General features: G+C 42.1%; 1 protein-coding gene across 2 annotated transcripts in view; it reads right to left on the reverse strand.

Moving 5' to 3' along the window:
* NPC1 (NPC intracellular cholesterol transporter 1) overlaps positions 1–12,941 on the reverse strand; it is a 52,792-nt gene that overhangs the window by 24,416 nt on the left and 15,435 nt on the right. For both annotated transcript variants that reach the window (XM_053664279.1, XM_053664280.1), the window contains 4 exons: positions 12,620–12,795; positions 2,968–3,135; positions 2,125–2,374; positions 229–302 (listed from right to left, as the gene is read on the reverse strand). In XM_053664279.1, coding sequence (XP_053520254.1) covers positions 229–302; positions 2,125–2,374; positions 2,968–3,135; positions 12,620–12,795 — 668 coding nt within the window. The remainder of the gene's footprint in view (positions 1–228; positions 303–2,124; positions 2,375–2,967; positions 3,136–12,619; positions 12,796–12,941) is intronic.

Below are 12,941 nucleotides of genomic sequence, written 5' to 3' on the forward strand. Positions count from 1 at the left end.
CTCCATCCCAGTCCATCATTACTCTACTGATGTTATTAATTGCTTGGTTCCGATCTGCCACCCCAACTGGCCTGGGAGTACCCAGTGGCAGGACCTGTCTGCCTTGATCACAGCTGTATCCTCAGCACCAGCAGTGTCTCTCCCATAACAGGCATATGCACATTACTGAGGAAATGAACACCCACCGACGCCAACATAACCCTAACCCTTTAACACAAGTGTGCCCACCTTTGTCACGGGCAAATACAGGGAAGGCAATATTGCTATCGATGGGGGTGTACTCGGAGACAAAATACCGTTTTCTGAAAAACAAAAGCATGGAAGTAGTATCAGTGCAGTTCAACACAGCAAGGCTGCTCTTCTGACACTCCTATAACCCCTTTAAAAGCTTACTTCCTCAGCCCGTTTTCTTCTTCCCTGTCACTTTATTTCACCCGAGTTCACAAAGTGTTAGCACAGTCTCAACGCATCCCCCCTAAGATATTTACCAACCGCAAAGAGAGAAACAGTAACTTCACAGTGGAGAAACCTGGAAGAAAGACGCCATCTCAACCAGGGGATCGAGGCTCACATCACCGGCACAAGGCATGCTGACGTCATGTGCCTCCCGGTGGAGTAGAGCAGGAGGGATGCAGCGTCACTTCTGTGACCTTCCCACTCAAAAACACATAACCTCGATCTAATCATGAGGAAGCATCTCAGCATCTAATACTGAGAAAGTATCAGGTAAAACTGCATGGAGGGACATCCTACAAAATTACAGACCGGCACTCATCGACAGTGTCCAGGCCGTAAAAGAAATGGAGAGACCGAGGAGCAGGTGGGAGGAGACAATAAAACACAAGAAGTGGATGCAATATGGGACCCTGAAGAAGAAAGGGGCATTAGGGAAGAAACTGGTGAAATTTTAATATAGGCCTTAGATAAGAGAATAATCATGGTGTTGATAATTACACACTGTGGGTTATGTAAGCTGTAACAGCAGGGGAAGCTGGGTATACATATATACAGGTCTGTCTGGGAAAAGCCCAACCATTGTTAATATAACAAGAAAGATTTGTGCAACATGAATGTAACCTGGCAGCCAAGGAGAGTGGACTGGAATGTGCATGTGTGAACAGTGATGACTTCACTGTACTAGTTAGTGGGGGTGGTGGATGCCACTGAGTGAGTATGTGTACTGTGTGGCTGTCACATTCAAAATGACTGAATAACTACAGCAACAAATCTGCATCAAATTTTGCACAAAGCTTGAACACTCTTCCATAGAAAATATTCTGATGATTCAGGCCACGGCTACGGGCCACTGGTGATTGGCAGCTTCATCACGACAATGCGCCCACTCATGTATCATGTCTTATGAAGAGTTTTTTGAGGAAACATTAAATCACCCAGGTGACTCAGCCCCCTACAGCCCAAATTTGGCACCCTCAACTTCTGGCTTTTCCCAAAACTACAATCATCTTTGAAAAGGAAGAGATTTCAGATCATCAGTGAGATTTCAGTAAAATACAACAGGGCAGCTGAAGGCAATTGGGAGAACTAGGTGAGGTCCCCAGGTGCCTACTTCAAAAGGGACTGGGGTCTCATTGTCCTACGTACGATGTTTCTTGCATCTTTTCCAATGAACGCCTCTATTTTCCATATTGCATGGCTGGATACTTTCTGGACAGACCTCGTATATTTATCCAACACATACATATAAAGTATTATATGTACTACTACTTCTGTGCCTTTTGGTTAAGTTTCAGATTATTTGAAAATAAAATGTTACATAAAATATATCATCCTAAGTGGAGATCTAAAGGGACCATAGTATTGCATTTAAATAGACTTGAACCATGTTTGGCCCCTCAGACTTTCTGTTAAAGAATGGGTGGTTACTATATGGTCCCTTAATTCACATCATTTTGAATAAATCAGTGAAACCAAGTTCAAATGTTTCAGTATCAGAATAGGCCTTTGATTATTTACTAGTTGCAGGATATAAGCAATTTATGAAACAGCTTTAATACAGATAATTGCTTCCTGTTCTAATTAACCAAGGTCTGCCAAGTGAAAGCTAGAAGCGCAACTTGAGTAATACCGCCCTTCTTACTCTGAAGGACAAACAGAACAGCTTACCTGTAGCACCACACGGCAAAAAATGCTCCAAAAAACACAAGCAGAAACGCCATGTAGGTGAGCCACATGATGATATACATGGCATCCAGGCCCCAGATTCTCCAGGGGAGGGGAGAGGGCGGGGGTTGGGGCTTGGGGCCGCACACAGCGGAGCAGTCCTGGCAGCTGCAGGGCCCAGTGACCTCGTCCACAGCCTCGGCACAGCCCTTGGTGGCGTTGTTCATCGGCTCCATCCCCTGGGTTGGGAGATCTGCAGCGAGGATTGTGCTGAGTGAATGTCTCAATGAACAAAACACTACAAGTTGTACTAAGTCACATTCAAATCCAATGATAAGCACACTGAGATACAGAACACAACTGGAAGAGTAAAAAGGCCTGGAGGCTTCTATCTGATCAAATTATGTTTTGCCACTTAGCCCTGTAAAATTTTAAGTTACCTCAGTAACTGAGCACAGCTAGGCTTTGTCACTGAGATTCGAGAACATCCCCTGCCAAGGAAAAGCTTCAATCGTGTCTGATTTTCATTGAGGAGCTAGTCTAATACTATTTCAGAGCTCCTAAAAAAGTTTTTGTAACAACTTTTGGCCTCCTACTTTTAAAATTAAAAACCCAGCTTATTCTTTTGACAATGTAGCAATAGCTGAAGGCAATTCTTCTTCCTCCCCTATTTCCATTCCTAGACCCTAAATTAACCTGGGACAGGATAAAGGCTCTAGTCACCTCTCTCACTGGAGGGATGTTCCAGGAGCTAGTCACCTGAATTAATCTTCGTATGGCAGTTTAAGGGTCCTAGGCTCTAAAAAAACATGACGAATACACAACCCTGGGAGTCTCTGCACCTACCTGAAAAAATGGGCGTGATGGTGAAAGGTGCCTGGCCGTTGTCCTTGTTGAACATGTACTGGATCCAGTTGGTAGCGTTGCAGGCCTCAGCCTCCTTCCCGCACAGGAGTCCCAGGGCTTTGTCGTTACTTGAGGGGGCCTCCACGTCCCTGCAGGCGTTGTACATCGCTAGCAGAGGGAGCAGGGGAGAAGACTAAAACATCACGCCGCTTTGATTCGCTGAGAGATGCCACAAAGGCCTCTCCTATGTGAACTCAGAGACCCCCATGCAGTGCAATCAGCAGTTAGGGACAGGAACAGGGACAGGGGACACTAAGGGCGGAAAAGGAGATTACCCCTGAAACCAGCTAATCACACCTACTTGGCCAGACTCCAAGCGACAGCCGTAAGAAATAGGTGGGAAAGGCTTACGTTGCCCTGTGTAGTTCACGACACCTGGGAGAAGTATTACCCCTTCTGTACTAAGACTGAGGAAGGAGAAGCTAAGAACCTTCGTGCCTGTTCAGAGAACAAAGCTGGTTCCAGAAAAATCTCTGGCAGGAAACTATACAGCCGAAGAATTAAGGGAACTTACAGGGAGAACTGGTTTCGGGGCAGAGGTCACATGGGAATGAACCCAGTACTCCTCTCCTTCTGTTTTATTTTAGTACACATAGACAGTCCACTAAATAAGGATAATAACGTCCATGGCATTTTGTACATAACGCAGTAGTGGTAATGGGTCCTATATTAACATTTATTTACTAGCCCCTACTTGTTAGAAACGTCCCAGGATCTTCTCCTAAAGGAAATACCTATAGTTACTGTGTTTCATCCTCACTCTTTTGTAAACAAAATTTTTTAAATATTTTATTCATTTATTTTTAGACAGAGGGGAGTGAGAAAGAAAGGAAGAGAAACATCAATGTGTGGTTGCCTCTTGCATGCCCCCTACTGGGGACCTGGCCTGCAAGCCAGGCATCTGCCCTGACTGGGAATCGAACCACTGACCCTTTGGTTCACAGGCTGGCAGGCAGTCAATCCACTGAGCCACACCAGCCAGGTCGTACTCTTACTCTTGAAAGAAAACTGAGATAGAGTGACAGTTATTCTCTTTAGAACTGTGATTATTCCATTGCCTTCTGGCCTCTATTGTCGCTGGTAAGAAAATCTGCAATTGTCACTCTTTTGAAGTGATTTGTATTTTTTTCTACCTGTTTTTAAGATCTTTGTCTTCGGAGTTTTAGTTTCTTTAAGCTATTTTTAGATGCAAGTTTCTTTTTAAAATAGCTTTATTGAAATATAACTCAAGACCACATAGTTCATCATTTAAATTGGAATTTAATGGTTTTAGCATATTCACAGATATGCACAACCATGACCACAGCTAATTTTAGAACTCACAACCTTGGCATTCTTATCACCTTAAAACAAGAAACCCCAAACCCTTTAACTAATGGTCCCTTATCTCCCTCCTCCCCACCAGGCCCTAAGCAACCATTAATCTACTTCCGTCTCTATAGATTTGCCTATTCTGGACATTTCATATAAATGTAATCATGTACTATGAACTCATAGTTTTTGTGACTTCCTTCCTCCACCTTACACGATGTTTCACAGCCCATCCACACTGTGGCATGTATCAGTACTTCATTCCTTTTCAGGTCCAAATGATATTCTGTCATGCAAATATACCACATTTGTTTATGTATCAGTTGATGGATATCTGGGTTTTTCCACTTTTGGCTATCATGAATAATGCTGCTATAAATATTTATGTAGTTTTTGTAGACATGTTTTCATCTCTCCTGTGGAATTGCTGGGTCATATGGTAACTGTATAGAATTGTTTCAGAAACTGCCAGACTGTTTTCCAAAGTGACTTCACCATTTTATATTCCCACCAATGGCACAGGGAGGTTCAGATTTCTCTACATCCTTGTCTGCACTTGTTGTTACTGACTTGTTGATTCTAGCCTTCCTAGTGGCTAGATGAGAAGTGGTATCTCATCAAGGTTTGATTTGCATTTTCCTGATGCTTAATGATTTCAAGCACCTTTTCATAAGTGTATTGGCCATTTGTCCTTGGAGAAATGTCTGTCTATATCTTTCACCCATTTTTATTTGCTTTCTATTTATTATTGAGTTGTTAAGAGTTCCACATGTATTCTAGATACAAGTCTCTTATTAAATATATAATTTGCATATATTCTTGCCTTTTCTTGATGGTGTCCTTTGAAGCAGAAAAGGTTTTTACTTTAGTTTTTTTTGTTGCCATGTTTTTGGTGGCACGTCCAAGATTGCATTGCCAAATCTGAGGTCGTGTAGATTTATCCTTGTTTTCTTTTGAGGGTGTTCTAGTTTTAGCTCTTCATATGGGTCTTTGGTCAATTTTAAGTTAATTTTTCTGTATGGTATGAGGTAGGTGTCCAACTTCATTTTGTTTTTTATCCTCACCCAAAGACATACTTACTGATTTTAGAGAGAGGGGAAGGCAGGGAGAGAAAGAAAGAAACATCGATGTGAAAGGGAAACACTGATCAGTTGCCTCTTGTATGTGCCCTGACTTGGGACTGAACCCACAACCTAGGCATGTGCCTTCACCAGGAATCGAACTGGTGAACATCCTGTTTACAGGACCATGTTCCAACCAACTGAGTTACACTGGCCAGGGCTTTCAACTTTATTCTTCTGCATGTGGCTATCCAGTTGTTCAAACGCCACTGGTTGAAGACTATTCTTTCCCCACTGAATGGTCTTGGCAACCTTGTGAAAAATCAGATGACCACAGACATGGGTTTACAGTTGACTCCTGAACAATACAGGAGTTGCTGGCATCTCCCACACTGTTGGCCCTCAAACCACGCGGATTCCCAACTGCAGAGTTGACCCCTGAACAACGTGAACTTGAACTGCAACAATCAACTGCACTGCAGTCCATTAAACTGCATAGGTCAATTGAAAAAATCCATGTATAAGTGGACCCACACAGTTCAAAACTGCCTTGTTCAAGGTGACTTGTATTTTCAATTTTATCTCATTGTTCTATTATGTTTATTCGTATTCCAGTACCAAACTGTTTTGATATTCATTGGTTGGCAGTAAAATCTGAAGCTGGAATGTGTGAGGCCTCCTATTTAGTTCTTTTGCATGACAGTTTTAGCTAGTCCTGGCCCTTTGCAAGTCCCTGTGAGTTTTACAATCGGCCTGTCGATTTCTACATAGAAGTCAGTTGGGATTCTGATAGGGGCTGTAGTGAATATGTAGATCAATGTGGGGGGTACTGCCATCTTAACAATCCTCAGTCTCCTGAGCCAAGAAGATGGGATGGCACTCCATTTTTAAGATCCTCTTTAATTTCTTTAAATAATGTTTTATAGTCTTAAAGAGTATAAGTTTTATACTTCTGTTGTTAAAATTTGTTCCTAAGTATTTCATTCTTTTTGAAACTATTATAAATGGAATTCTTTGTTGTTATTGTTGTTTTTAAGATTATATTTATTTTTAGAGAGAAGGGAGGGAGGTAGAAAGAGAGGGAGAGAAAGAGCAATGTGTGGTTGCCTCTCACGTGGCCTCCATTAGGGACCCGGCTCACAACCCAGGTATGTGCCCTGACTGGGAATCGAACCAGCAACCCTTCGGTTCAGAGCCCATGCTCAATCCACTGAGTCACACCAGCCAGGGCCTGGAATTATCTTCTTAATTTCACTCTCAGATTGTACACTACAAGTGTATAGAAATACACTTGATTTCTGTGTATTTTATTTCTTTTTAAGATATCGGGCTTAAAGATTCTCATTAAGGACTGTGTTAAATTGATACTGCAAAAAAGTTTTCAGTCCTTTTTTTTTTTAAAGGTTTTATTTATTTATCTGTAGAGAGAGGGGACGGGAGGGAGACAGAGAGGGAGAAAAACATTAATGTGTGGTTGCCTCTCGCACACCCCCTACCAAGGACCTGGCTTACAACCCAGGCATGTGCCCTGACTGGGAATCTAACTGGCAACCCTTTCATTTGCAGGCCTGAGCTCAATCCAATGAGGTGTACCGGCCGACCATTTTCTTTTCCTAAGTCCTAGGATTCATCTCTCATCCATTCTGGAAAATAGTCAGCTATTATTCTTTTGCTTGTCTCTCCACAGCTATCTCTCTTGTCTTTTTCTAGGGTTCCTCACTTTTTTTTCCTTTTCCCTTTTGCTTTATTTATTTTTTTAAATATATTTTATTGATTATGCCATTACAGTTCTATTTCCCCCCTTCGTTCTCCTCCACCCTGCACACCCCTCCCCCACCATTCTCCCCCTTTAGTTTATGACCATGTGTCTCAAGTTCTTTAGATTCTATATTTCCCATACTACTCTTGCCCTCCCCCTATCTATTTTCTACCTACCATCTATGCTACTTATTTTCTGTACTTTCTCCCTCCTTCTCCTTCTCCCACTCCCCTCTTGCTAACCCTCCATGTGATCTTCATTTCTATGGTTCTGCTCCTGATCTAGCTGTCCTCTTAGTTTGCTTTTGTTTTAGGTGTGGTTATTAATAACTGTGAGTTTGCTGTCCTTTCACTGTTCATCTTTTTTATCTTCTTTTTCTTAGGTAAGTCCCTTTAACATTTCATATAATAAGGGCTTGGTGATGATGAACTCTTTGTATTTGATCTTATCTGAGAAGCACTTTATCTGTCCTTCCATTCTAAATGAAAGCTTTGCTGGATAGATCAGTCCTGGATGTAAGTCTTTGGATTTCATGACTTGGAATACTTCTTTCCAGCCCCTTCTTGCCTGTAAGGTCTCTTTTGAGAAATCTGCTGACAGTCTGATGGGGACTCCTTTGTAGGTGACTGTCCCCTTATGTCTTGCTGCGTCTAGGATTCTCTCCTTCATTTTAATCTTGGCTAATGTAATTATGATGTGCCTTGGTGTGTTCCTTCTTGGGTCCAACTTCTTTGGGACTCTCTGAGCTTCCTGGATTTCCTGGAAGTCTATTTCCTTTGCCAGATTGGAGAAATTCTCCTTTATTATTTGTTCAAATAAGTTTTCCACTTGTGGCTGTTCCTCTTCCCCTTCTGGTTTCCCTATAATTCGGATGTTGGAACATTTAAAGATGTCCTGGAGGTTCCTAAGCCTCTCCTCATTTTTTTGAATTCTTGTTTCTTCATCCTTTTCTGTTTGGTCATCTTTTTTCCTCTTTCTGGTCCACGCCCTTGATTTGAGTCCCAGTTTCCTTTCTATTACTATTGGTTTCCTATGCATTTCCATTCATTTCAATTAGTTTAGCCTTCACATGTTCCTCTAATTTGTGACTAAAGTCAACCAGTTCTTTGAGCATCCTGATCACCAGAGTTTTGAAATGTGCATCTGAAAGTTTGGCTACTTCTTCATTACTTAGATTTATCGGCTCTGGGGCTCTAAGTTCTTCTTGAGCCATGTTTTGATCTGTTCGTGCCTGTTAGGTATGAGGAGTGGAGCCTTAGTTGTTCACCAGGGCGGGGCCACCCAGGTCGCTGGTTTGTGACACTGTATGTGGGGCGGGGTCAGAGAGGGACAATGGCGGTGCCCTCTGCCACTTTCCACCACTGGGGCCTGCACAGTCTGTCTCACCACTTTGCTCCTTCACCGGTTTATCTGCTCGTGAATGTGTGACCATGATCAGCCCTCAGTGAGTCCACCGCCTTGGGCCCTCAGTGGGTCCGCCCGCTTCTCCACACCTGGGATCCGCCCACAGCTGCAGGTGTGCCTGAGTTGCGTGCCCCAGTTGGTCCAGTGGATCTTTCCTGTCCGATCCTGCTCTGCTGCTGGCTCTGCTCCTCTTACTGGTTTGGCTGAAGGGTTCGTTGTTGTCAGACTTCCATGTAGTTCAATTTTCTGTGGATTGGCTGTGTTTTTGTTGCTAAAACTTTGTTGTTTTTAAACTTGGTTGTGTGAGAATGCGCAGTGCTTCCACCTACGCCTCCATCTTGGCGGGAGTCCCTTCCTCACTTTATCCCACATCCCATTTGAAAAAAATTTTTTAAAGATTTATTTATTTATTTATTTTTAGAGACAGGGGAAGAGAGGGAGAAAAACACTGATGTTTCCATCAGTTGCCTCTTGTACGCTCCCAACTAGGACCTGGCCCGCAACCCAGGCATGTGCCCTGACGGGGATTCAAACCAATGACCTTTCAGCTCACAGGCTGGCACTCAATCCATTGAGCCACACCAGCCAGGCCCACATGTCACTTCTTTAATGATCTTTATAACCCTGCTGCTTTCTGGGTAATGCCATCACATCTCTCAGCTTACCATTTGGTTTTCAGGTTTTTATTAAATATTTCAAGCACACAGAAAACATGGAGAATACAATTCCCATTTACTCACCACCCCCATTGTATCAATCTTACTATTTTACATTTGCCTCAACAATGAAAAAAAACCACACTATACATACAACTGAAGCCCCCCGACTATCCCTCCCTACAATTATCCTTCCTTCCTTAGGGTAACCACAATCCTGAATTTAATGTTTACCTTTCCCATGCATGTTTGTGTCCTTTCATGCCGTACTGAATCCATAAATATGTAGCACTGTTTAATGTAATGGTACTGTAGTACTGTTCTATAACTTATTTCCAGTCAATATTTTTCCCATCCAAGTACTAACCAGGCCCAACCCTGCTTAGCTTCCGAGACCAGATGAGATCGGGTGTGTTCAGGGTGGTGTGGCCATAGACCCAGTCAGTATTTTTAAGTCATTCACGTGACTGCCGTAACTCTCATATATTTGAACAGTTTTAAGTATCCCATTGTAGACTATGACTAAACTCCAATACATTATCCATTCTCTAAATTAGCATTTAGTGTCTCTGATATTTTCATTTGTTTTTTAAAAAAGGCCTTTATTATTCAGAGCAATTTCAGGTTCACAGTGAAACTGAGCAGAAAGCACTGGGTTCCCATGTGATCCCTGCCTGCACATGAGCATGGCCTCCCCACTATCAACCGCACCAAAGTGGGACATTTGTTACACATGTTGAACCGGTACCGACACATCACTGTCACCCAGAGTCCATGGTGTACACTGGTATTCACGCCGGGTGTTGTACAATGCATTCCATGAGTTTCGACCAGTGTATAATCACACGTTTCCACCATTATAACATCAAACAATAGTTTCAGGGCCCTAAAGATCCCCAACATTCCTCCTTGTCATCCCTCTCTTCCCACCCCTCTGGCTGCCACTGAACCTTCCACTGTCTCCATACTGTTGACTTTTCCAGAGTGTTACATATAGTTGCAATCATACAACAGGTAGCCTTTTCAGGTTGGCGTCCTTCACTTAGTAATATGAATCTAAGGTGCCTCCATGTCTTCACAGGCTGAGAGCTCATTTCCTTTTAGTGCTGAAGAATATTCCACTGTCTGGATGTGCCACAGTTTACCCATTCACCTACTAGAGGGCACCTGGGTTTCTTCCACGTTTTGGCAGTTATCAATACGGCTTCTATAAACATCCATGTGCAGGTGTTTGTGTGGACATACATTTTCAACACTGCAGGGTAAATACCAAGGAACATGGTTGCTGGATCAGATGTACAGTATTTTTAGTTTTCTAAGAAATGACCAGACGGTTTTCCAAAGTGGCTGTACTGTTACGCATTCTCACCTGTGACGTGTGAGAGGCTCCCGTGGCCCCACAAGCTTGCCAGCACGTGGTGCTGTCGGTGTTCTGGGTCCAGCCATTAAATAAGTGTGTTGTCACATCTTATTGTTGCCTTAATTTGGAATTCCCTAATGACGTACGATGTGGAGCATCTTTTCATTTGCTTATTTGCTATCCATCTCTCTTCTTTGGTAAGGTGTCTGTTCAGGTCTTTTGTCCATCTTTCAATCATGTTGTTCTCTTTCTTAGTGTTGCTTTAAGTTGTTCATATACTTTGGGTAATAGCCCTTTATGAAACAGGTGTTCTGCAAATATTTTCTCCCAGTCTGTGTTTGTCTTCTCATTCTCTTGATGTCTTCAATTTTTCACGATCACGGAAATGCTACAACAAACCTTCTTGTACAGCTCTCCTGTTTACATACACTAAGAGGTCCACAGTGGCATTTCTGGGATGAGGGTATGTTCCCCTTCAACCTTGCCAGGCATCGCAAAATTCTTTTTCAAATGATTTTCAAATATTTGCACCAAGTTATTAGCATTCCTATCATCTGCATCCTCACCAATATTCAGAATTGACTAATTTTATAATTTGTAACAATCTTATATGTCAAATGATAGCTTATTGTTTTAATCTACATTTCACTGATTGCTCTAGATACTAATCATTTATATTTATTTTATTTATTTTTAAAGATTGCACTCATTTCTTTTCAGAGAGGGGAAGGGAAGGAGAAAGAGAGGGAGTGAAACATTGATTGGCTGCCTCTCTCACACCCCCAACTGCGGACCTGGCCCACCACCCGGGCACAGGCCCTGACCAAATTGGATCAGCAACCTTTTGGTTCGCAGGCCAGCGCTCAATCCACTGAGCCACGCCTGCCACAGCAGTCATTCATGTTTATAAAACTTTTCACTTATGGTTTCTGCTTTTCCTCTCTCATCTGAAATGTTTCCCCCTCACCTTAAAGTCATAAGTACATTCTATAATTATTTTTTTTAATTTCCAAGGTTTGGATTTTTAATCTATACATTTTTAGTATAATATGGGAAAACAAATATTAGATCAACAGAATAATCAGTTTTCTCACTCCATTTATCAACTAGCCCGCCTTTCCCTTCACGGTTTGTAACAACACCCCTGTTGGGTGGTATCAGATTTTCCCGTGCACAGTCGTGTTTCTGGACAGAATGACCTCTCTCTGTCCACCTGGTTGTCTGTTATGTCACATCATGTGGCGAATTTATTCCTAGGTCTCACACTTTTGTTGCTTTTGTGAACGGGACCTTTTTCCTGTTACATTTTTTTCCTAAATTGATCATTACAATTAAAATTGTATGTTGCTCTTCTAAACAACAACTTTGCCAAATTCTTACTCTTATAGATTATTCCTGGGCACATTCTTTATTTAGCTGTGTCTGATCTGCTGCTTATCTTTTAGTCTATTTAGATGACTATTCTCATTAATAGATCCAGTTCGTTCTATTTCTAATCTGTTCATTCTTTGCTCCTAGTATCTTACTCTTTCAGAATTCTTTCATTTCTGTGATTTTCAACAAACATCATGTGGTCTTTTTCAGGCTGTTCTATTATTTCTAGTTGTTTGGGTACCGTCTTCTCTGTTATATTTGCTTCTCTCCCCTATGGCGATCAGTTTCTTCAGGGTCAAAATCTCCTCACCTGGGCCACCTAGTGCCCTTCCACTCCCCTCCTCAGTCTCGTAGTAATTCACGCAAGTTCCACAGTTCAGGTCCCACAGAACCGCAGTTCCACTGTGTTCTAAAGTGGACAGAAGTGAAATGGCACATACTAAAAATTCCCACGTGGGATCTTGGTTGGAAGGAGTCAAAGCTTTAAGGAGACTTTTACAGGTTGTAGTTCAAGTCGTAGGATACAAGTGAAGAAATAACTCACGTTTCATGGCCAATAGAACTAAAAATTGTCACTTGCACACAGTTGACAAAACTACAAAAGGAGCAACTTCACCCACTGCCCTGATATCGACTGTAAAAGAGGAGTAATTAAAAGCTTACTTACCATTGGCAAAACTCTCTCCGACATAGTACTGTAATTCTTTTACATTTGTTTTCATCTGGTGTGTAACAGGATCAACATAATCTTCAGTTTCTGTAACGTTTAGAAACTGACTTTGCCGAGGGCTACATGTCAGCTCACAAAACAGGTTCATTAGGTTATAAAAGCACGATGGACATCTGAAGAAAAAGTAACCATATTTGGTATGATGTCACAGATAAGAAGACCAACAGGACACTTACTTAAAATAGACAGAGCATATTTAGAGTTTATTGTAAAATGATGAATGAATTGCCTTGAGCACATATCAAACCCAGCAATTCTA

Source organism: Artibeus jamaicensis, unplaced genomic scaffold (assembly GCF_021234435.1).
Source record: "Artibeus jamaicensis isolate MK-2021 breed Jamaican fruit bat unplaced genomic scaffold, CSHL_Jam_final contig_354, whole genome shotgun sequence".
In the NCBI taxonomy this organism is placed as follows: Eukaryota; Metazoa; Chordata; class Mammalia; order Chiroptera; family Phyllostomidae; genus Artibeus; species Artibeus jamaicensis.